The sequence below is a fragment of the Sitophilus oryzae genome, unplaced genomic scaffold, assembly GCF_002938485.1.
Source record: "Sitophilus oryzae breed Bouriz unplaced genomic scaffold, Soryzae_2.0 scaffold_1420_pilon_pilon, whole genome shotgun sequence".
Classification (NCBI taxonomy): domain Eukaryota; kingdom Metazoa; phylum Arthropoda; class Insecta; order Coleoptera; family Curculionidae; genus Sitophilus; species Sitophilus oryzae.
The window spans coordinates 816,036-839,843 of NW_022146083.1; the positions used below are offsets into that span (position 1 = coordinate 816,036).

At 33.2% G+C, this 23,808-nt stretch overlaps 1 protein-coding gene across 1 annotated transcript in view; it reads left to right on the plus strand.

The window, feature by feature from the left end:
* LOC115876217 overlaps nt 1-23,808 on the plus strand; it is a 101,945-nt gene that overhangs the window by 31,136 nt on the left and 47,001 nt on the right. Inside the window, exons 15-19 of the mRNA XM_030891917.1 lie at nt 2,045-2,123; nt 2,187-2,521; nt 3,209-3,346; nt 14,499-14,878; nt 17,409-17,628. Of these exons, the coding sequence (XP_030747777.1) occupies nt 2,045-2,123; nt 2,187-2,521; nt 3,209-3,346; nt 14,499-14,878; nt 17,409-17,628 (1,152 nt within the window). The remainder of the gene's footprint in view (nt 1-2,044; nt 2,124-2,186; nt 2,522-3,208; nt 3,347-14,498; nt 14,879-17,408; nt 17,629-23,808) is intronic.

The window sequence follows — 23,808 nt, forward strand, 5'->3', positions numbered from 1 at the left end:
AAATCTTAAAGATGCAATTATTTAAATTATTAAAGTGAATATAAGAGTCATTCAACTTTTCGTCTCTAAGTGAAATGCAAGTTGTAGGAGTCGGAATAAGTAAATTTCTTGTACTGGCAATGCTGGCAGCTTCTGCTTTTACGTGAACTGCCTTTAATTTTTTATTTGACGTGTCTTTCTGTCCCATGATTCTTTTTGCTATTTCGGTTTTCTGTTCAATTGAATTTTCAATGTAACCTTCAGCAACCGAGCTTGATCGCCAACCTCCATGTCGCTTTAAAACTGTTATGTCCGCTCCTGAATCTGCCAGCATTGTGGCAGAGCTGCGCCGGAAAAAATGACCAGTGTATTCAATGGCGTTGGAGAGTCCAGTAAATTCCGCTATCTTTTTTGGCATACCTCCAATTGTATTGATTCCATCTGGCAGGATACAGCATTGATTTTTTCGATACGTCAAGAAAAATCGCTGATGTGTCACATTGAGTGGTCGAAGTTTTGTGTACTTAAGAAATACATGTAAGAAATTGATACCATCTATTGGTCCCTCAATAATCGTAACCAACTCAACTCAAACTCTTGGAAAATAAGTTTTTGTATTCGGAATCTTCACAGTTTTCACACTAATAAATGCCTGACAATCTTTAATGGCATCTACGGTCAAAAACTGATTTCTTCCCTCCTACATGCTTCAAATACTCCAACGATTAAGGACAACTCAAGTTTTTCGACTTCTCGGGCACTAACGTGGATAGCGCAGTTTCAGCAGCTTGTTGAATATCCAAAGAGACTCATCATTATCATTATTGTGGACAATTCTCTGAAATGGGACATATATATCGAAGCTTTGTCGAAAAAATTGAGCTCTGCCTGTTTTGCATTAAGGTCTGTTTCTAAGGAGCTTAACTTGTCAGTGGCTAGAACTGTTTATTATGCACTTTTTGAGTCGCACCTCAGGTATGCCCTTCCATTCTGGGGTACGTGTTGTGCGACTCAATTTGACCGCATTTTCAGGCTCCAGAAGAGAGCTGTTCGATATTCACTGGGACTAAACAGCAGAACTCATTGCCGAGACTTTTTAAAAATTAAAAATATTGACTCTTCCTTCCTTATTTATATTTGAATCCGTTTGCCTAATACGTAAACATGTATCAGCTTCTCAAGAAAGGCCATCTCACACTTATCCACTCAGGAACGCGGAGCAAGATCTTTATCTACGTACCCCACGCTCAGAGTTAGTTAAAAGTTCAATATTATACAACTCGAAAAATGCACAATCACCTGCCATTTGAAATCAAATCCATAACATCATTTTTTCATTTCGCAAAGCATTGAACTCTTATTTACTAGACAAGGCTTTCTACGCCGTAAATGAATTATATTTTGAAAATCAAATTTGATCTTGTAAACACTGGTATAATGTTTGCTATTGCTATATTTACTAATGACATCGAAAATGAATTTATTTAGAGGTCATTGATATTTTACTATAAACTATAGCTAAATATTTTGAATATTATTTTTATTTTTTGTTCTTTGACATTATAAACATTTATAAATGTTTATTTTAACAATAAGACTGACAATATTATTTGTATAATGTTTTGTATTATCTTTTGTTTGTTTGTTTGTGTACCTTGTTTTTTTACTTTGTTTGTTAGTTTACCTTTGTCTACAAATTGAAAAATTTTTTGACAATAAAAGCATTTATTTATCACTCATTTTTCACAAAACTTTGTAGAAAATACGGCGACGTTTAACCCTGACCGAACTTTATAATTAAACAATGCCTTAGAAACCGATTACCAGAACATTTTAAAAAATGTTTAAAAATAAATAATAATAATAATAGCATGAAAATCTCAAATTATCCGCTTTCACAAAAAAAAAATCTTGTGTTCTAAGCACGGGACGCAAAATTGTCCAACGAGGAAAAAGCCGAGTTGGACAATGCGTCGAAAATAAACACATTCATTCCGCAACTTGTTACATAAATAGCTATTTGCTAAGTCAAATTAAAATTTAACCATAAATATTTTTTTTGCAGGTATCAGAGTATGAATGCCTTATCTAACTTAATCACAGGTTTAGCTGAAAGGTTTACTACAACGGCTCAGATTGAAGAGGTTGGTTATCGATAATGATTCTCTTTCAAATATCTTTAAGTAATGTTAACGATTCTTTTCCAGCTAAGGACGTTCATCAATTCCAACAACTTAGAAGAAGATTTCCACAATGCGGCCACAGCAGCTCTGACAGCAGCAGAGAACAATTTGGCGTGGACTACTCAGTATTTACAAACGTTGCACGATTTCTACGGATTGGACATCAACGCTACCAGCACTACATCTACAACTACTACAACTACTACGACCTCGACTACAACTACAACCACAACAACAACTACTACTACTACTCCGGCTCCAACGACAGTAACTCCTCAACCCGGCGCTGCTAGTACTGCCTCATTGAGTTTCTTATTTATCTTATTATTACCCTTAATATTTTTATTTGTCAATCATTAGTATACTATATCTAAGATTAATATACTATTTTATTAATTTAAATGTTTTTCAGTTGTTTTATTTGTTTCAAAGTCAGTCCTGTTTTTTTTCAAAACAATAAAATTTCGTTGTTTTTAACTGTTATCTATTAAATATGAGATGAATTTATATTAAAAAATGAGAAAAAAATGCAAGAGTCTTGCAAGCTTGGTTTTGGACTTGCCTAAAGCCGGGTCTCCACCAAAGCAACATATGTCGACGACATTGTCATCAACTTTTGTTACTATTTGAGCTGACTTTGAATCATTGCTCCAAATGAGTGGTCCCAGGATTTGTATCATTCCAGGCATCATACTTTCTATTTCTGTTCTTATACCAAGTATGCTTAGTGTCCTTAAGTTTGTGGTGGGCTAGATAATTTTCAATCAGATTTCTTGTTTTATCATTGCTCCACTCCATACCAAATTTATTTTTAGCAACAGAATCAAAAACAGACTTCTGGCCTTGTGAACTAAATGAGTACAAATGGCAAAATATACCCGATAAAGTTACTGACAGGAGTTGATTCGAGACGTCTTTCGACATGTTTGTAAACATTGTAGTCGACACGATTTTTCTGTGATGTACCGCTCCTCAAGCGAAACATGAAACAAAGTCGGCGACTTAACCTGCGACATAAAATGTCGACGACTTTACTGAATTTTCAGCAACATTGTCGACAACACTAGTCGGCGACACAGTCGCCGGCAAATGTTGCTTTGGTGGAGACCCGGCTTAAGTCTTGTCCTGGTCGGTCTTGGTGTTGCAGATCTAACGCTAATCTTGGTCTTGGACTACTCTGATCAGTAATCTTGGCTACAGGGTCCAATTCTGTCAGATGGTTGGTTTAGTTTGGTTTGGTTTCGACTTGGAATCTATTAGAGGCCTAAACTTTGATTGCATTTGATACACTTTATACGTATATAATGGATATAAACTTTAATTGCACCGAATTTTTAATAAATAATAATTAAACATAAAATTTAAAAAACATCAGATTGATATCCCATCTCATATTGTCCATCGTCATTGTATTTATTTATGCTGTAAGTGTGTCTAAGTTTCTTTTATTTCCTTTTCCAAGTCTATCATTATTTTTTAACAACAGTAGTTTTTCAGACGTGTATTTCTAATAGAATTTATGACAATTTTTACAATAACTTAGCATTATAAATAGTACATTGCGGAAATTTTAATAATGGTGTTATTACTTTTAATGTTTTTTATTGTGAATTTTGAGAAACATGGCTTTGCAAAACTTTGTTAAAAATTATATATTCAAATAAAACTATATTAGTAATTTCATCTTTTGGAAACCCAAGGCATTATACCTTTTAAATTGTATAATTGCACACACTTATAATCACTTCATAGTTTAAACACCTCTTTTTACAGATTTATAACTTTTTACACCCTTCTATTATCGATTATAATTACCACTTACCACGTCCGCACACCTACCGATAAATCGATGACTGTCAACTGCGGTAATACCACTTCGCTACGTGCTACGACAGGGGCCGCCGCGCGGCGCCGTCGCGCGTCGCCCCGGTGTAGGGGGCGTAAAATATCGATAAAATACATAATATATACTATAAAAAATATCTATTTTTTTTATTGTTTTTTTCTCATATTATACACTATTGTGAACTTAAAATATTCTTTTATTAAATTTGATTGATAAAAAGTGAGAGATAAACATTTATTGACTGGTATGATTTTTTCCGTATTCTATTAAAACTATTTTTATATACTATAATATTTTTAAAAACTCGGAAAAAGACAGTTTAAAACTTCGAAATCTATCTGGTGAGTGAAAAAAGATCCACAATTTGAACTTTTATCGGGTAATTTTCAACGCTGCTAAGTAAAGTTGCGCCTCCAGTTGGTGACGTCTTCAGATTTTTACGTCACAGCTGTGCGGCCTTGTTATTACGGTGGTTACGGTCTATTACGCTGTACTGTTCGGGTCGCTCTCAGTGTTGTATATATATCACTGTAATCACAAAACTTCAATCTATTTCCGTATTGTAACGAAATTTTAAATTATGTCTATATTTTCGAGAAAACTTAGTCCAAACATAAGGAATATTTCGTTGATGTTTGACCATCAAAATCTTAAAAATAAAGAAGTTGTCTAAAAATATGTCCACAATACGGATATAGTATAATCCTTTAACTTTCATTTCCTTCTTCGTTTGTGTAAAAATACCTAGCCAGTTTTACATAAAACGTTAAATGCCGAACGCTTATTTTGCTACTTTTTTCGTACTAATGAAATGGAGAAGACCTCTTAAGACCTCACACTCAGGCCAAACTTCAAGTGATTTTTATCAGGTTTTCAGGAGAATATTATTTATCCGCTAACATGTCTTGGAAGTCATTACAGTTTTTTTTATCAAAAACAAAATAAAATTAATAATATATTGATAACTTAATCTAAAGTATATCCTGAAAAAATTCTAGCAAAACACAAAAAATTTTGTTTCTGTATTATCATATCAAAGATCACAACTTCCTAGAAATATTTTTCCTGCAAATATATCCTTGAAATATTTTTTTTTCATTAAACAAATCAAAATTATAACATTGCAATTTACTACAGTATTATATGTAAATTGATATTACGCATGGCAATGATTTACTAGATGTTTTTTCTTTAAAAATACTTCAGATTTCATTACTTTGGAATGAAAATTCACTCTTCTCAATATTTATTTTATTGGCAATAATTCAAAGAATATTCATTAAACATATACTTAATAATAATTAACTTATTTTTATAGATTTATCACATTTTCTGTTATTATCAGAACCAATAAAACAAATAATTCAATTCTTTGTATTTTAATATTGTATTGTGAGTAAGTTTTCTGATCTAGGAATATTTGGCACTAAATATTTTTCTGTCTAATCCTCCAAAAATATCGATAATTATCACCTCTGAGTCATCGAAATAATGAAGAAAATGTCTCGTTAAGTAAGACAATAAAGAGAAGATCTACAAAATAGCTAGGCCTATTGAAAAACTGACATAAATTTACATTTATTCATTTTGACGCTTTCATTTGCTTCTAATTGCCTGCAATTTCAGATTTGTTTGATTAATTTTAAATTATTAAAATCTATACAATGATCTTTATCAACAATATGTTGAGCATTACAAGATTTATCTGGTCTATAGGTTATATTAGAATATTTATTTGATTTGAAAAAAAAGGTGAGAAAATGGTTGAATTCCTTCGGTGTTATTCCGTGTCCAGGTATAATTACCAAAGTGCAAGGCAAATACTACTTAGAGGTTTGGATAGTGAAAAAGTTTTTATAAATTCTCTAGAACAAGATGCGTTAAATTTATATCACACATTTTTAAAGACTCCTAAGAAAATGAACACTCTAACAGAATTAGAACAAATTACACTGACTGCAAGTCTAAGACCAAACCAAGATTTTTCTTTTGCATTTGTTTTTCCTTTAAAAACTCTGATTTTCTCTAATAATTCATTCAATTGTCTCCATAGAACAGTTTACAGACCTGTATACGAAATAATGCCGGGTCCAGACCAAGGCGACAAAAAGAAAACACGATTTTGAGACAAAAACAAGACAAATAAAAGAGACAAAATGAGACAAAAATGTCGCAGAAAGGTACTTACGTTGTTTTTTCTGCTTCGTCTGGACCCGGCATAACAAATCGTTTGGAAATGGCCAAAATCAAGAATCCAAGTGAAGAATCAGGCTAAAAACATTAAAAAATCCTTTCAAAATCCAGAGGAAGGTTCAAGAGAAAATTGATATTAAACTTGTGCAAATTTTGGCCATTCTTCTAATACTGGTACTTCTAGTTTTGAATTTTTTCATTGAACAACATCAATAACATGTTTTAAATGGACTCAATGAACAACATGAAACATATACAGGGGCGCCGACTGCGTGGGTGCTGGGGTGCTCTAGCACCCACGAGCGTAAGCATCAAAACTAATCAGTTTAGCAGCTTTAAGATACTCGCATCTCATCCAGCCCAATTCCCAATTCCAGACGTCAATTTCAGTAGTTCTAAGGAAGTTTCCTCGTTCATTCTTATTCTTAGGTAGTTAAATCAATCCTGTTTTTCAACTGTTAAATCAGCAAGCAAATTAACATGGCAATACTTATTTCCTTTAAGTAACCGTTGTTTTTCTGCTTTTTTACTTATATAAACATAAGTATAAACGAATAAAATCCAAGACAGATGTGTATTTCGGGAGGCCATTTTTACTTAGAAAAAATGTGCCGAAGTGAGTCCGTAACTCAGTTCATTGTAGATAAAACTACTATAAAATTGCGTGTGTGCGCGACAGACTGTAATACAGGTTAAACTGTCCAGACTGGCCTGCAAAATAGATTTTTTTAATTTTTAGTTAAAAAATATAATATCTTAATATTACGGCAACTTAGATGTTTACAAAAAAGAAAACCCAGAAAAAAAAACAGTGGTTCTCAAAACATGGGCATAAAATACATATTTTTTTTTTATTTTTAGTAAGTAAAATAACTCGGTTTATTTTGGGGTTATTTGAATAACAATAATGACATGTGTTTCTTTTAGCGAGTTAAAGACTCTCCCTGTATATAAATTATAATTATTCTAAATTGGAAGCGAATTGTAAACTACATTAGGAATGTGTGTTCATATCCACGATAGCTCATTGTCAATCTATTTAGCTGGACAAGTATATGAAATCTGCTGTATGATGCGAAAGCTTGTTGTTTAAGATGATATCGTGTTTATTTTTGAGAATTTTTAGTCTTGACGGATAAATTTGTTTATATAAAAAACCCCTAAACTGTCCCCCTCCCAATCTCGGATATCCCTCCACTAGTAACTCTTCTCAGCAACTTTTAGCTTCGTTTATTTTGTATCTCTTTATAAAATACAGTTGTTACAGTATCTGTCTGTTGTTTTAATGCCTGCCCTTATACGATTGTAATGGGTAGAATTAATATTTTCACAAATTGGTATCTGTACTAAAAAATATTATTTCTGCATAACTCAAATTACTATACTCAATAAAATTGTAAAAATGACAAATTGATATGGTATTTTTCTAATATTGTTATGTATGTTACAAACAATGTAAAAAAGTGTAATGAATACGACAAATGTATGCATATTTAGTTAACCATTCAGTATATTTTGTCATTTGATTTTAATCCTCGGAATCTCAGACTACGTAGCGCTGATAAGTGGAGTTAACGGCAGAAATATTGTGGATTGAGTGGGGTCTCGGGACTGATCATACATATATCTTTAATTAAGTTGATTTAGGGATTGGTTATAATTGCCTACAGACGAAGATTAGATAATATTTCCTCAAATCTATATATAAAACACAAATGGCAGTGTTGAATCAGTTCTTCGTCGGGCATTTTAATACGGTGATTTAAGGGGAACTAGTGTTGAAAAAAAAGCACCAGTGTAAGTAGATTTTTTTCTTAATACCGGATAAAGAAATTTTGCAAAATCATTTTATGTGAAGATTTAGAAGATTTACGGGATTTAAATCAGAAAAAAGATTGTAAAAAACTAATAAGATTCGATAAAACATAATGTTCTCGTGATTTTTAATACTCGGGCTTAATGAATGAGTAAATTTAATTCAGAAATAAAGAAAAGGTCTACATATTTTCTAGCAGAAGAAAAGTAATATTTTTAATAAATCAATTTTTAAATTCTACTGGATTTGGGAATTCATCCTACCCATATAAATCAAAATGTTCAGATTTTGATGTTTTTTTTTTCAAGTTTCAATAATAATTGATTTTAAAAAAAATGTATTTTTTATATTGAGTATAAATGATTTTTAAATAATGGTGTATACCTAGTTTAAAATCGAGAAAAAATAGTTTTTTGAAAATTGATTTATGTGTTGAATCTTTCCATAATTAATTTTAATTTTTGACAAAGTTTATGTCAATTTTTAGTAAATATACATCTAGAGATTAACCTCGACAAAATTATTATCGAGTGTCATTGCATTGCCGTCTTTGACGCCGATTTTTTTAGATAGTACGGTACTTTTTCTTAATCGTAGTTGTAGGTTACATCCAATGACTAAAGAATACAAGGACCAATAACACCTCAGACCCAATTGTTACCATACCTCCAAACAGTGCCGTGCGATATATTTTTCTTAGGAGATATTTAGTATTTTTGATAAATGTTTTGACTACGCCTATGGTGCATGCTGCTTATTTAGATGGTATCATCACAGCTTACAGAATAATATAGCTTGGACACTCGCCAATTTTTCCCACGCTCGAATTTAAAACGCCCTACTCCGACGATGATAAAAATCGATATATTGGATGCCCCCTACCCCATAGTCGGTTTTCATTTTATTTGTCTCACATTTGAACTGTCAAATTTGACAGCTGTCGTTTTTCTTAAGTTCTCCTTTTTAATGAAAATCGATACACATATTATTAGGATGCCCATAGAAAGTTATTTAAGAAAAAAATTGAGTTTAAGTGTGTGGCACTGAGAAACAAGCATAACTAAAAAGTAGATGATAAATTTTATAAAAAAACCTTTTTTAAAAACAAGCTTTTATTTAAATACACTAAAAAGAATAAAATAAACTCTTTTTCTTTAAAACTTTTATTATAAACTTAGAACGTCATTACACAATTTTAATATTAGATATATAAAAGCTTGTCGCGAGATTTCTCTACATCGATAAACAAGTAAATTAACTAAAACCTGTGTCTACCCTGTCTCATTCTCAAAGTTTCTGTTATGATAGACCACTAGACCAGGAATTACAAGATAAAGTTGTCGTACCAGATTTTTATGAGTGCAAATGTACACTCAAATCTCGCGACAAGCTTTTATATAATATTAAAATTGTGTAATGACGTTATAAGTTCATAATAAAAGTTCTAAAGAAAAAGTTTATTTTATTCTTTTTAGTGTATTTAAATAAAAACTTGTTTTTAAAAAAGTTTTTTTATAAAATTTTTCAGAACAATTTTGAAGAACTTTTCTTAAATGAAAATATATTATGTAAATTCGTTAAATTATTTCAGACAATTAAATTCAACCATCAATCAAAATTTTCCTATAATGTATTTTTTGTTAAATTTATACGCAAAAGTTAGAAATTATTATACCTTAAAGAATATTACTAAGAACTTAAATGTAGCAAACAAAAACCGAAAGCTCCTAATTTAGAAACATTCGTAAATAACTATAAGTAATCAATGTACTTATTTCATTTTGCTGTTATTTCTAGAAATAAATTAATTAATTTGTTTTTTAAATGTTTTTCTTTGAGAATGCATATTTATTTAAAGTCAACAATTTAAAAAACGTGTATCTAAATTATGTTCTAGCACCAGTCGAATAATTTTTACGTCACGTGTAAATTTTTTTTGAATACATCTCTGGGCTGACTGGCGCTTAGGCGGCTATTGGTTTTGGCGAGAGCTCGCCGCTCTAGTGTTCCCCTCTTTCCATACCTCCAAACAGTGCCGTGCGATATATTTTTCTTAGGAGATATTTTGTATTTTTGATAAATGTTTTGACTACGCCTATGGTGCATGCTGCTTATTTAGATGGTATCATCCTAGTTAATTAAAAAAAACGTATTAAAATGTTAACAAAAGGTACAAAACTAGTATCGACGTATATATAATTATAATAATATATATATAATTATAAAATTAAATAAGAAAACGCTAAAAAGGTGGAATGGACTGTTTATTTACATATATGAAACGTAACTCCTGGCTTTTTCTTGTGGCCTTTACACTTGAAAGCTGAACAAATCACCATTGTAATAAAGTTTATACAAGGTTCACTATACACAACAAACTATTAAAAATCGCTAAAATTGTCGCTGGTGACACATCCATTCCTCCAAAAAAATGGCGGTTAACGACACAAATTCTGGTTCAGATCGTATATGGGCGTTACTTGTTCTTGTATTCTTTAGTCACTGGTTACATCCATAGATAAAGAGTATTTTATATATTTTTTTAATTTATAAGTTGATCGATGTCGTCTAAGTTTATATTATTTTCTAAAAAAATATGTTTTTAATTTTCTTCGTAATGGTTTCATACTTTAATTATAATAAGTATTATTTTTTTGGTATTATATTTTTACTTCTTCTTGTTAAGTGTCTTCTATTATTTATGCAAATTTTTAAATAATTGTTTTTACCGAAATATATATTTTTAAAGTTTAAAAACAATTTCATGTCTTGATCTTTATAAGCACCATAATATAACTAAAAATAAACTTTGAGAGATGCGATTGCGATTACTAATGCCAGTTTTATATTCATTGTTATAATAAAGTAACAAATTAATAAAATAATTTCATAACTTTCATATATCTGTTTGCTTTCCTAATAAACTATATTATTCTCTTTGACAAATAAAGTATAATATTGTGGTGTTATGCATTATCTGTTAATCACAGTTATTTCATTTTGGATGTGGGGCATCACGCACAGAGTTTGCCAAATATAATCTACGTAATTTTTGTATAAACAAAAAGGAAAAATAATTAAAAAGTATATTTTTGGATACTGGTTTTAGTAGGATATTGAAATCGACAAATATCAAAATACAACTTTTAATCGGAATTAAACGGCCTATACAATTTTGATAACAAGAGAAAAGAGTAACTTTTACCGTCAAAAATTTCAATCAAAACATTAAAAGGAGTTGAAAGATAACACAAGTTTACAAATTCGGGTCAATTTTTGGACCCGAGCAGATGAGAACGATTCTTAACGTTGTTTGATGCCCTGAACTCAGATCTTCAATCCGTTCGTCAAGATTGGCTCTAGTTTTCATGTTCGCGCATGACATTAGCACTGACAACAAAATGTGTCCTCTGTACCACTTGTAAACCCACAGGATGTTTTACTGCCACCCCTTCACATTAAACTTGGCCTTAATAAGAATTTTGTCAAAGCGCTCAATCGCGAAGGACCGGCTTTCCAGTACTTAACCAAGTTGTTTCCAAAACTGTTATACGCAAAAATCAAAGAAGGAATATTTGTCGGACCTGATATTCGAAAACTAATGGCTGACACAACGTTTACAAAATGTTTAACGCTCGATGAAGTAGCAGCATGAGCATCGTTTCAAAGTGTTGGTTAGGTCAACTTTCTCGGTAATCATAGATCACCGGATTAGAGAAGCAAGTAATCGACAATTTGTTGCAAAATTACCACAAACCGAACCAGAATTGGAGCTTGAATGTCTCTCAAGATACATTTTCTGCATTCACATCTTGATTTCAACCAGCTGCTTGATCTGGTTTCAAATAGTCCCAGTACTCCCTCCATTTATCATTTATACTGAAGTTTTCTCCTAAAAGTTGTTCTGCTAATAGTAGTGCAGATCCCCCGCACTACTATTCGACTTCAGTCTTCGCAGACGGGCATCTGGCAAGTCGTTGTGGACTGGAAGATGAGAATTTGATAATATGTTCTGATATTCCTTAACGAGTCTTTCCTGTCTTCGAATACTGGGAGGTGCAATATGACTCAGAGTGGGCAGCCAAGGTAGAGGTGTGCTTTTTAAACAGCCGCTGACTATTCTCATAGTCTCATTAAGTTTGGTGTCAATTATCTTTACGTGGCAGCTGTTTAGCCAAACTGGAGCGCAATATTCAGCAACTGAGTAAACTAGGCTGAGAGCTGATGTTTTAAGAGTGGATGCGTTTGCGCCCCAAGTAGTACCGCAAAGTTTTGTGTATTATATTATTTCTAGTAGTTATTTTAGCTGCGGTATTCTCTAGATGCCTTTTATACGAGAGTGTTCGGTCCATTGATACTCCTAGATATTTTGGATAAGGGTTATAACGTAGCAAGTTGTTATTGAAGTATACTTGGGGCTCCAGGCGTGCTTGTTTATTATTGAGATGAAAGCACGACACTTCAGTTTTATTCATATTTGGGATTAGTCTCCAGTTTGCGAAATATTATCCCAGTACAGACAGGTCTTCTGACAGTAGGCCATTAGCTTCCTCTATAGTTTTACTGCGGATGGCAAGAGCTAAATCGTCGGCATACCCAAATTTTGTTGACGTTGTATGTGGAATGTCGGAGATATATAGATTAAACAGTACCGGTGCGAGTACCGAGCCCTGAGGGAGCCCATTATTAAGGTGTCTTATTTTACTCCTGTTTTTTCCTGTTATTATTTGGAAGGGCCTGGCGCACAGCATGTTGTTTAATAGAGATGCTATTCTACTGCATGGTACTGCGTTGAGGAATTTGTATAGAAGACCTTCTCTCCAGACCGTGTCATACGCCGCAGTCAAGTCAACATACACCACAGTGGTCTTCAGCTGTTTTTGGAATCCTGCTTCAATGTGTGTTGTTAGGCTGAGTACCTGGTCCACACAGCTACGATGCGGTCTGAATCCAGCCTGTTCAACAGGAGTATGTTCCAATATCAATGGGCCTATTCGGTTTAATAGCATACGTTCTAGAAGTTTGTAGCATGAACTTAATAAGGCTATTCAGGCAAGCTTTCAGGTAGCTTTCAGGCAAGTTCTTAGGTTTGTTTGGCTTTAGAACTGCAACTATTTTGGATTTCTTGAGTTCTATTGGAATATGCCCTGTTAGTAGGATATCGGAATAAAATTTACTCAGCCACATTCTTGTATGTTTCCCGCAGTTTTTGAGGAATTCGGGGTGAATTCCATCGAATCCAGGAGCTTTACCAGATTTGGTGTCTTCCGGTGCTTTATCCACTTCTTCCACAGAGAATGGCTTGGCGTATTCAGAGTGGGCACTTGCTTTTTGGCGGCAGATTGTCAGTTGTTTTTTAATATTTGCGTTTTGTTGTTGTTTTTTTTAATTCAATAAATGACCGTTAACTGTCAAAAATAGTAAAATAATGAATTTATTGAATATTTCAAAAACTAGAACCAATCTTAAAAAATGGACTACTGATTTGGATTCAGCTCCAAAAATTATCTTAGAAATTGCTTTTAGCTGCTCAGGTCCAAAACCGTGTATACTTGTGTAATTATAATAAATCGAAAAAAAAATTAACCCCTTGTAGCTACGAAACGAAGCAGAATCGGATCTATGTTGCTATGAAAAATAAATTTTAATTTTACATGGAGAATCTCTTCCCGTGAGATGACACATGTTTTTTAGGGTTCCGTACCCAAACGAAAACACCTTAACCCATTCGAACACCTTTGATGTACCGACTCGAAACGGATGGCCGAGCGAACGAACAAACGAACGACCGCATGCGTTCGGTCCACCGTCCAAATATACCGAATTCCATTCGTTCGCTCGTTCGTTCGGATAATGAATACGCACCTTTACTAAGACTTCGCGTCCGTCCGTCCGTCTGTCACAAAGGTCTATCTTTTGAACCGTTATAGCTAGACAGTTGAAATTTTCACAGATAATGTATCTATGTTGCCGCTATAAGAACAAATACTAAAAACAGAATTAAATAAATGTTTATAAATAAAAAAGCCCTTTCACTAAACATTATCTTTTAAGTAAGAATTTTACATAGAATCTGTCAAGTCCTCGGTGGCCGCGTGGTTAAAGCGTTAGGACTTGACGCTGCTATGACGTTGGAGCCGTAGTAAGGCAGGTTCGAATCCTAGCCAGGCCGGCTTTTTTTAATCGCCTTTTTTTACATATTTTTACATATTTATTTTTACTTTTTACATATTTATTATTGATTAATACAATTTTTAGTAATGTGTTTCTTAATTTTTTTAAATTACTTATACGCGCATTGAAAATTTCAGCTAAATCGGAAAAAAAAGTTTATAATAATATAGTTTCTAATGTTGTATAGATAATGAATGGTGCGGAACCCTTCGTGCGCGAGTCCGACTCGCACTTGACCACCTTGTATAATACGAAACTTTTTCTCCGAAAAAAATATATTTACAAAGCAATTCCTGCCTTATTTCAGATCTTTTTTCAACATGTTCCTATTTCTTGGGATCTTGCTGAGTCTGGGCTGCTTAACGATCGCCGACGACTACAGATTGCCCACCAACCTGAACACCACAAGCTACCATGTCAGTTTGTCCTTTTCTTCTGAGATTTTTACCACCGTAAATGGTAGCGCATATACAGGTGTTTCTAATATAACTTTTACCGCTCTCGAAAATACAACCACAGTAGTGTTGCACGCCAGTGCTACGTACATAAATGTCACTGGAATTGTTTTTGCTGAAGAAGGAGTAGCTGTTAGTAATTATTCAGTTAATGCAACAACTGATATACTCACGGTATATCTAAACGAAAGTTTGGTTAAAGATCAATCATACACCATTTCATTAAGTTTTGGTAAGTATTAGAATTTGTAAATAATGGTTTATAGGCTTGGTGCGTTTCAGTGCCGGGTATAAAGTTTTTCACGAAGTTAATATTAAAATCGTGGCTTTATCATAACATTTAAGTATTTGATTTTTTAGTAGTGCAGTTATTGAAACTACAAAACATTCAGGTACGAGGTTTGTGTGATGTAACGTTGTTTCGGGTAGTAAAAAATAAGTGAAAAAGAACCCGAACTAGGCGTGGTGTTGTGTTGTGACAATTTCAAATGTTAATAAAATTGCCGAAAAAATGTTAACACGTAGGGCGTTGTTGGGTGCAATAACATTCACTAACTCAACTTTCCCGAATACTCAACTCTCCCGAAACAACTTTTTATAGCTTCACAGCTTCTCACACCGATTTGATCAAAATCAAAAATGGATTTAAGCAGTTCGACGAACTGCTTAAATCCATTTGGTTGGCGCCAGAACTTTAACTGGCTCAGTCGGTAGGATTTTTAGTTAAAGTCATTTTTTTGGTGCTTCTGATTTAAAAAAACTCAGTTTTACGACGGTGAAGCTTTATTGACACATTAAGAATATACTCTTAAAACGTACCAACAAAGACTTAAAGCACAGAATATCTAGCTACGCAAGCTAGATATTCTGTGCTTAAAGGTACGCCCAAGCAATGGAGAATTTATAAGCTTTAACTGCTGACACTTCACAGTACATACATTCTGGAAATGTCGAGATTAAGAGTATACACTATTAAGAGGGCATAACCATACTAATAGGGTAGATATAACAAGTGAGTAAAGAAAGTGCTCGTTACATAACCAAATTAAATAAGCATATACTATGTGAGGGTAAAACATAATTTGGAATATTAATGGTATAGTTTTTTTAATAAGCTAGTGATTAAATGTTTTATGAACATCTTCTAAAATTATAATTATGTACCTTTAAAAAAACCCGTTATAGCCGAAATAGGCCCAATTATGACCCAACTAGCAAAAATATGTTCGCTACCGTAGTTGAACTCATCTAAAAAGTTTTTTTAGTTGGAATAATAAATTATAATACAAGTTAGACCTTCTGAAGATATCAAAATATTTACTTTTTTATTTTCATTTTTAGAATTTTCACGAATTATACTTTCTAATCCTTTTAGAAAAATTATATAATAACTTTTTCGTATACTCGCTATTTAAACCCGTGTATTTGTATACCGTGCTGGCAACTGTTACTTTTGGGTCGGCATTTACATGTGTGGAAGTAAATCGCATAGGGATCTTGTTAAGTCGGAGTGAGAGAAATGCGACCGACGCGACGCGCGACCGTGTGCTGTTGCGGCGTTGCCGATACGCCTTTCTCTATCAAGTTAAGTGAAATCACGATCGGAAACCGCTCATTTTTAAAAGACTTTTTTTTCAAGAGATAACTAGATAAAATCATTAGACATGTTTCTGAGCATCTGAAGTGGAATTATAAGGATATTGTTAGGGTGTCATTTTTTTTATAACGAGAAAACGTCAGTAATCGCGATAATTTAAAAACTCAACTTTTTAACACATAACAGGCCTTAACTCAAGAACCACTTTAGATGTTGAAACTTTTTTTTATTTTCAAGATCGGATATTTGACAATATGTTTACATAAGAAAAATTCGATAAAGTTGTTTTTTCCATTCAAAAATTGTAAACAATCCATCCATTTACTTTTAGAGCATAGCAATTTTCCGCAATCGTGTAATTTTTTTATTGATAAAGATTTTCACATACTGTCTACAAAGAAAATAGAGCAGAAATATTAACAAAGTTCTTGAAAAAACTACTATCTATTATTTCTAATAGATTTTGAGATATCGATTTTTGAATTCAGAGTTCTAATAGCGCGACCACTATCCAACACCCAAATCGATACAACGATTCGTTTATTTTAATGACTAAACAATTTAAAATGAGATGATATTATGTATAAATTTATGATCTATGAAGAAAAAGGAATTATTATAATAATATTATTATTTGCAAAGAGCGGAAAGAGCCACATTTTGCAACGAGGAGCCACCGAGTATTTTTATGCCGAAAAGAGTCACATGTGACCCAATTGGGCCACTTCGGCAACACTGGACAGAGGTATTGATTGGGTCGACCGGTCAACTGCGACAAATCTGCTATATCCCCTTCCACGTCTCTTGGCGATATGCACAGTTTCTCGGTTTATTTCATACGTTTGGCAACGTGTTTACTGTCCTCTCTTTGTTCAGTACATTATAAACGCATTGTACTCTTCTTACATACGGAAATCTCGACCCAAGACTAACCTTTGCCAGCCCTTAGTATACCAGTTATTTACGATATTCTTCGATGGTGGAGAATGCACCAGGCTTATAACTTTGTGACGGTTTCATTTCTTGAAAATAATTTTGAGATTTTTTTTGCCTCTAAAAGAAAATCTACAAAATAAAAATGTTATTTTTGTAGACAACACACAATGTGTTGATCCAACGGAAACCAATTTGTAAAAAAGTATTTAAGTTCCTTTCTTTTTGTTAGATGCCAATGTCAGTACTAGTGATATGTACGGTATATACAAAAGCAGCTACACTGAATCATCAGGTACAACTTACTACCTCGTTTCAACTCAATTTGAATCTACCAGTGCCAGGAGAGCATTCCCGTGCTTAGATGAGCCCAGATATAAGGCTACGTTCACACTCGAACTCACTTATCCCAACGGATTGACGTCTCTTTTTAACGAAAAAATCAATACTACGTAAGTCAATGTTTATTAGAATACAACTCGTCAAATATACAGTTCATACCATAGACTTAAAATAAAATATAGACTACACTATTTACAACTCAACGCGGTCAAAGAAGCTTTATTGTACATTGTACACATGTTTACTTCTGGGTACAGTCGACCGAGCCTTCCTCATCCAGCCTATGTTGTCACGTCTTTAATATTATCAATATTTTTTTCTTATTATACACATATATTGAGATATTAATACTACATTTTAATAAAGTAGGTTTTAATATTCCATAGATGTATTAAATAGTCCTTATACTACTAAATTATAAGTCGGATACTGTTTAAAAAGGATAAGTTCTTTACAATATGACAACACCGATTAGAGGCGAGGGAGCCTATTCATTCATTTATTACCTTGTAGTACGTGTCGCACGCGTGCGGCAAAGCTTTGTTGCCGCTATCTCCCCGGCTGTATTACGCATTTTCTTAGCTTGTGGTCCTTAAGGGTTTATTTTATTGACTTTTTCTGTTCAAGAACTATAAAATATGGTTCGCCAGTGCCAAATTTGCAAGAAATTTGACATAAATAATCCATTTATGTCCTGAAACGACTTTTGACCGGTAGGCAACTCTCAATTTACCCATTAGGAGTCAGTGGCGTTGTTGTAGAAAGGCGCTTATTTAGATAATATTTTAGTAAAATGTAAAATCTGAATTTTTTCTCTCTTACATTACATTATTTACTTACTTACACTGTAACAAAATCATAATTATAACCCTGTTAATAATTAATAATGTTTTTATTAAAAATATATTCCGGTTTATTCTAAAATTATCTTCAGAATCTTAAATAACATACAAGAATTTTAAAATTATATTACATTGTGAAACAATATTTTTTAATATACCGGGTCGTCTCAAAAGTGGCTCACCCCTATAACTCTTTTATTTTTTCAGATAAAAAAAAAACAGATTTGTATGTTAGTAGGTATATATGACATAAATTAGAATTTATTGACGTATTCAATTGTTTTTAGTCTCTTCCTGTTTCACGGAAATGATTACATCTTTTGATTTTTAAAGGCACTATCGGTATATTGCTACTTTATTCGATAAAAAATGACACTCTCAATAGAATGACATATCATATGTTAACTTTTAAATTTCAATCCAGGGTACCATGGTGTTGTTAAAAACACTAAGTTTTAATCAAGGAGCCTTGGAAAAATAGTTTTGATCGTCTAATGGGTTTCGTGTCTTGTCTAGGCCAGTTAAAAGATGTACAAATCGTATTTTTAATCATACATACGTCAATTTTTTCAAATGGAACAAGGGTGACTCATTAGCATATTTGGAAAAAGCATTTTTTTATGAACATATTGATACCACATACTTGGTATTTTGAGTCAAATTATCGTTATGAACCGCGTGTTACAATTACAATTAAACCATATGCGAAAATGTCAAAAGTTGACATATGATATGTCATTCTATTCATAGTGTCATTTTCTATCGAATAAAGTAGAAATATACCGAGGGTGCCGTTTAAAAATTAAACGTTAGAGTACATTTCCGGTAAAACAGGAAGTGACCAAAAACAATTGAATGCGTCAATCAATCCTAATTTATGTCATATACTAACATACTAAATCTTGTTTTTTTATTTGAAAATATAAAAAAGTTATGGGGGATGAGCCACTTTTGGGACACACCCGGTATAATAAAGACAGTACCGAGTTAAATAAATGTAGTTTTCATTTTATCCACTTTCTATCACCTTCCTTGCTTTAATGGAACAAATTTATGTTATCTCTAATTTACATAATAAGACATCACTTAACCAGATAAAAAACTACAACAATCATATTTTTTTTCTCTCGCTGTCGCCGATTCTATTATATCTGTGGAATAGATCCCGTTTTGATTAATATTAGGGGTTGTAAATGTTTGACTAAAATTAATAATTTATTATTAATTTCAAAAATTACCTAATTTCGATTATAAAATTTCTTCTATAACGTGTATTTTATTTACGTTTTTTTCTAAACTTTTATTTAAAAAACCTGTCATAAATCTTAATAAAATATAAAAAAGTTTAAATACGATATATTTTTAATTTAATTATAGCTTCATTAAAATAAAAAATTTACCCGGCTATGATACGGAGAGTTCAGGAGGGCAATTTTTGGAATTGATCGTTTACATGCGAACGCGCAACTTTGCGAGTGTTAGAAAACGAATGCGTTTTAAAAATTCAATTTTTCAGCCATTTTCGCATCTTAATTTGCGATTGTCGTGAGCGTACGCAAAATTACGAGCCGGAACTGTGGCAACGTCGCAAATCACAGTGAAAAACTAAATTCTCTCCAGTTTAACCGTATTTTTTACTGTTTATTTACTTTTCATTACTTGGTATCGATAATCGAGGTTTGTTGTGTTGTTGGTCAAGTGGGTTAATAATGGAAAAAAAACGTGGAACTAATGTTAGAGAAAAGCAAAAAGTAACGTTAATATTTGTAAAGAAATTGCAATTGCAATAGGCAATGCAATAAATACCCGTATTGCAAAACCATACTGTTCTCTATTCTGTTGAGTTTTTCAAAATTATTTGTAAATTCAACCCATTGATCGGATATCTCTGGATGGTTTAGACCGTTGGTAACTTCATCAATTGAATGAGAAACCGAGGCTTGGTACATATCGATGTATTTATTTAAAGCAATATCCGGGCTGGTAACAACCACTTCCGTAAAATTTCAAAGCAGCTAAAGCTAAAATCTGAAATTTAATGTTACTTCATAGATATACAATAATAGAGAAAAATGTTACCCGGCTTTGCACATCCCAATCAGTCTTCTTTGTGGTCGCATGTACGGCTCAAGTAACTGAATTAAAAAACGGCACAAGTCTTTGGATAACCGAAATATTTTTATTTTTAATAAATTACCTTTCACTCAGTTCTATGAACGCATTCCCCGGATTGCGCAAAACATTAGGGCGGTATTGCAGTTCTGCATTTTCTAGGTTTCGAATGGCCAAAACATTCATTATCACTACTATTATTGATACACCTAAACCCAACTACAAACTTGGAACTATCAAATCTAATAAGCGCACTTAGAAAACATATCCTTACGATGCTGTCGATCCGCTCGCAAGACAACGCAGGGAAATTTGCTAATACGCAAAAATGCGAACACTTAAAAATTGGATTTTAGTGTTGATCGAAAAGTTGCGAACAATTTGCTAGGAAACGAATAGCCAAAAATTGCCCCCCAGGTGTACTTGAGAAACGAAAGACAGTGTTGTGTTTCTCGGCAGAGTCGTCAGGGAACGACCGTTACGACAGAGACAACCTATCTATCGCTCGTGTCGCACTCGTTATAACCTAAAACAATAACACAACAACATCACAACTATAACAAGACATTGTCTGACCGCATGTTCCAGCTATTTATGAATGAGATGCTCAGTCTATATTTTATTTTAAGTCTATGGTTCATACCAAATAAACTTTTAGTCACGTGATTAAGCTTGGCCGGCACAGCGTTGCCCACTTTTACATATTTTCTTTTAATCAAAATATTTTAGGAAACAAAAATAAATTAATTATAAATATAAACTCACCGGCAAAAAAAAACCGGCCTTTAAAAACTAGTCCCAATTTCAAAGTTGAATTTCTTGCGAACCACTCATTAGATTTTGATGATTTTTTTTAATTGTAAACTAATTCCTTCTTAACGGATGCTACCTCGGAAATTTTTATTCCGAATTTATTTTGAGCATATACAGTAGGGTGGTGCGTCGGTATAGTGGAATTTTTTTTTTTGAAATTGAAAACCCCTGTATACGGAAAAGTTGTGTTTTAGTAAAACGATAATGCAGTTTTTTTTAGATTTTATTCCACCACCTTCCACCCCCCAACCAACAGGTCCTAAATTTATTAAAACAAAAAAAATCGAAAATTGGAAACGCCTGTATGAAAAAAGTTGTGTTTTGGTAAGAGAATGGTGATGCAGTTTTTTTTTAGATTTTTGCTTTATCCCCGTCCACCCCCACAAATCCAAAATTGGTTTAAAAGAAAAATCGAAAATTAAAAACGCCTGTTAACTTTTGGTGAGAGGATGATGCAGTTTTCTTATTTGTTTCATTTTATCAATGCTAACAAGCTTTCTTTATGAAGAGCTGATAGATTCAATCAATTAATCAATTCTCCCCACTCCTTGAGTTGAATTAGGTCAAGAAAAATCCACTTTAGTTTCAAACACCTTTATTTACTCGCAAAAGTTATATTAGTTTAAAAATCTTAAAAAGACGTAAAAAGATTATTAATAACTAAAATCTTTTTTGGTTTCGAACTTTGGCATTTTTGCTCTGGAGTCTAAGTGTTTCTAATAAATCCATCGCTTCTTTTCTGTCACAAACCGAGCTGGATGCTTTAGTGACGAGTTTAACTGCTCTCTCAACTGCTTGTGTGTGACAAAGCAAACCCCTGACGTAGGAAATTGGAGAAGAATCGGGATTTTCCACAATTTGCTTCAAGTGATCTTCAGATAGACCTCTAGTAACAGGAGGTTCGTGGTATACAATATTCTGCCAATCTATCAACTATCAACTCAATATACTCCTTGCATTCAAAGTTGAACCGGAGAATAATAAAACTGCGAACGCCGTTACTATGGATTGAATTATCTTCATTATTGCGTACTTTTAAGATTCTGTGGTAGGCACGTTTTCTAATATAGATTCTTTCATCCCAAAGCATTGCTAGCAATATGTTCTTAGGGTGTCCGAAGTAACCATTTCTCTGAATGACAGGGTGGACTATATTTTTAAGATCATCTGTAAGTAATTACATAATCTGATGGTTTCAAAAATATGCTTGGGTCCATAAATGCATGAAGAATGAAGTTTGATTTTGAACCATATCTGTGCATAAACTTTCATTATGAACGTCCCGCTAATGTAACTGAATTAGTAGACGGGTCTTCACTAGAAGCATACAGTCTTAGAATTCTGTTCTCGTAGTCAACCACCTGGAGTGATTAAGCTGTTCAGGGTCGCGCTTTGCCATGCTTTCCGTCCAAGTACCACTCATGATTACTCGAGATATATCGTACATATACTTCTGATCCGAACTTAGATCGCTAGTAGGCATATCTGGAATGGAAGATTCAATTCTTGTAAAGGTAACAAAGGAAAGTTTTTCACAATTGGCCAATGCTTTTCCAATGGGTAATGGGTCCTTGAAAGCCTCGAGGGCCAGTTGTGGTCCCATCCAAATGCTGTACTAAATGCCTTAAAGGGAGTTCATTGGCATGGAACTGGCAGACAATCCATTGTAGTGGCCTTTGTAAGCTATTCTCTAACAGAGTAAGTAGTAGTAACTACAATTTCTAATATTTTCAAAACTTTTACTTCTGACGTATTTTAATTTTTCAAAAAAAAATTTTCAAGAAAGATGCCTGACTGTTGTAGAGGTTCGATTGATGAAGATAACACATTTTTCCTAATGAAATAAAACGAATTGGTTTCATTATCCACCTCCCCGTCGACCTTTTGCCCTTCATAGATTAATTGACCTTGGGGAGGTGGAAAATGAAGTCCAATAATTTTTTTTTTATAAGAGTAAAATACTTGGGTCTATCATAGACAAGTTTTCCGCACCCAGGAGTTTTGTTTTTTCTAAATTTCAAATGTCACACCACCCTAATATACAGGGCACAACAATCAGACGAAGTTTTTTGCCCGAACTTTGTAACACCCTGTATATTATTGGAGATACGCTGCTTTAAAACGAATGTCTCGGAAAAGTGCTTCGCAGGCAGAAAGTTTTATGTGTAAATAATCAAGGCGACATAGGCAAAAATGGATTTAAGAGTATTTGCAATATAACAACAACGGTTGTTAAATTAAAAAATGCCATTATCTGTGACGGATGTTGCTCGTATTGTGGCTTTAATTGAGGATGGCCGAAGTCAACGTTATGATTCCAGGATGCCTGGAATCGGTATATGGAAACGGCAAATTTCACCAGGCGAGTGGATTCCGGAAGAAAACGGAAGACAAATGCAATTGACGACCGCTTTATTGTCCTGAATACTTTACGAAATCGTAGAATTGCAGCGTTTCAGAATCAGCATCTGCTACAAGCCGTGCGTAGAACTCAAGTCAGTGAGAGAACAATCCAACGAAGAC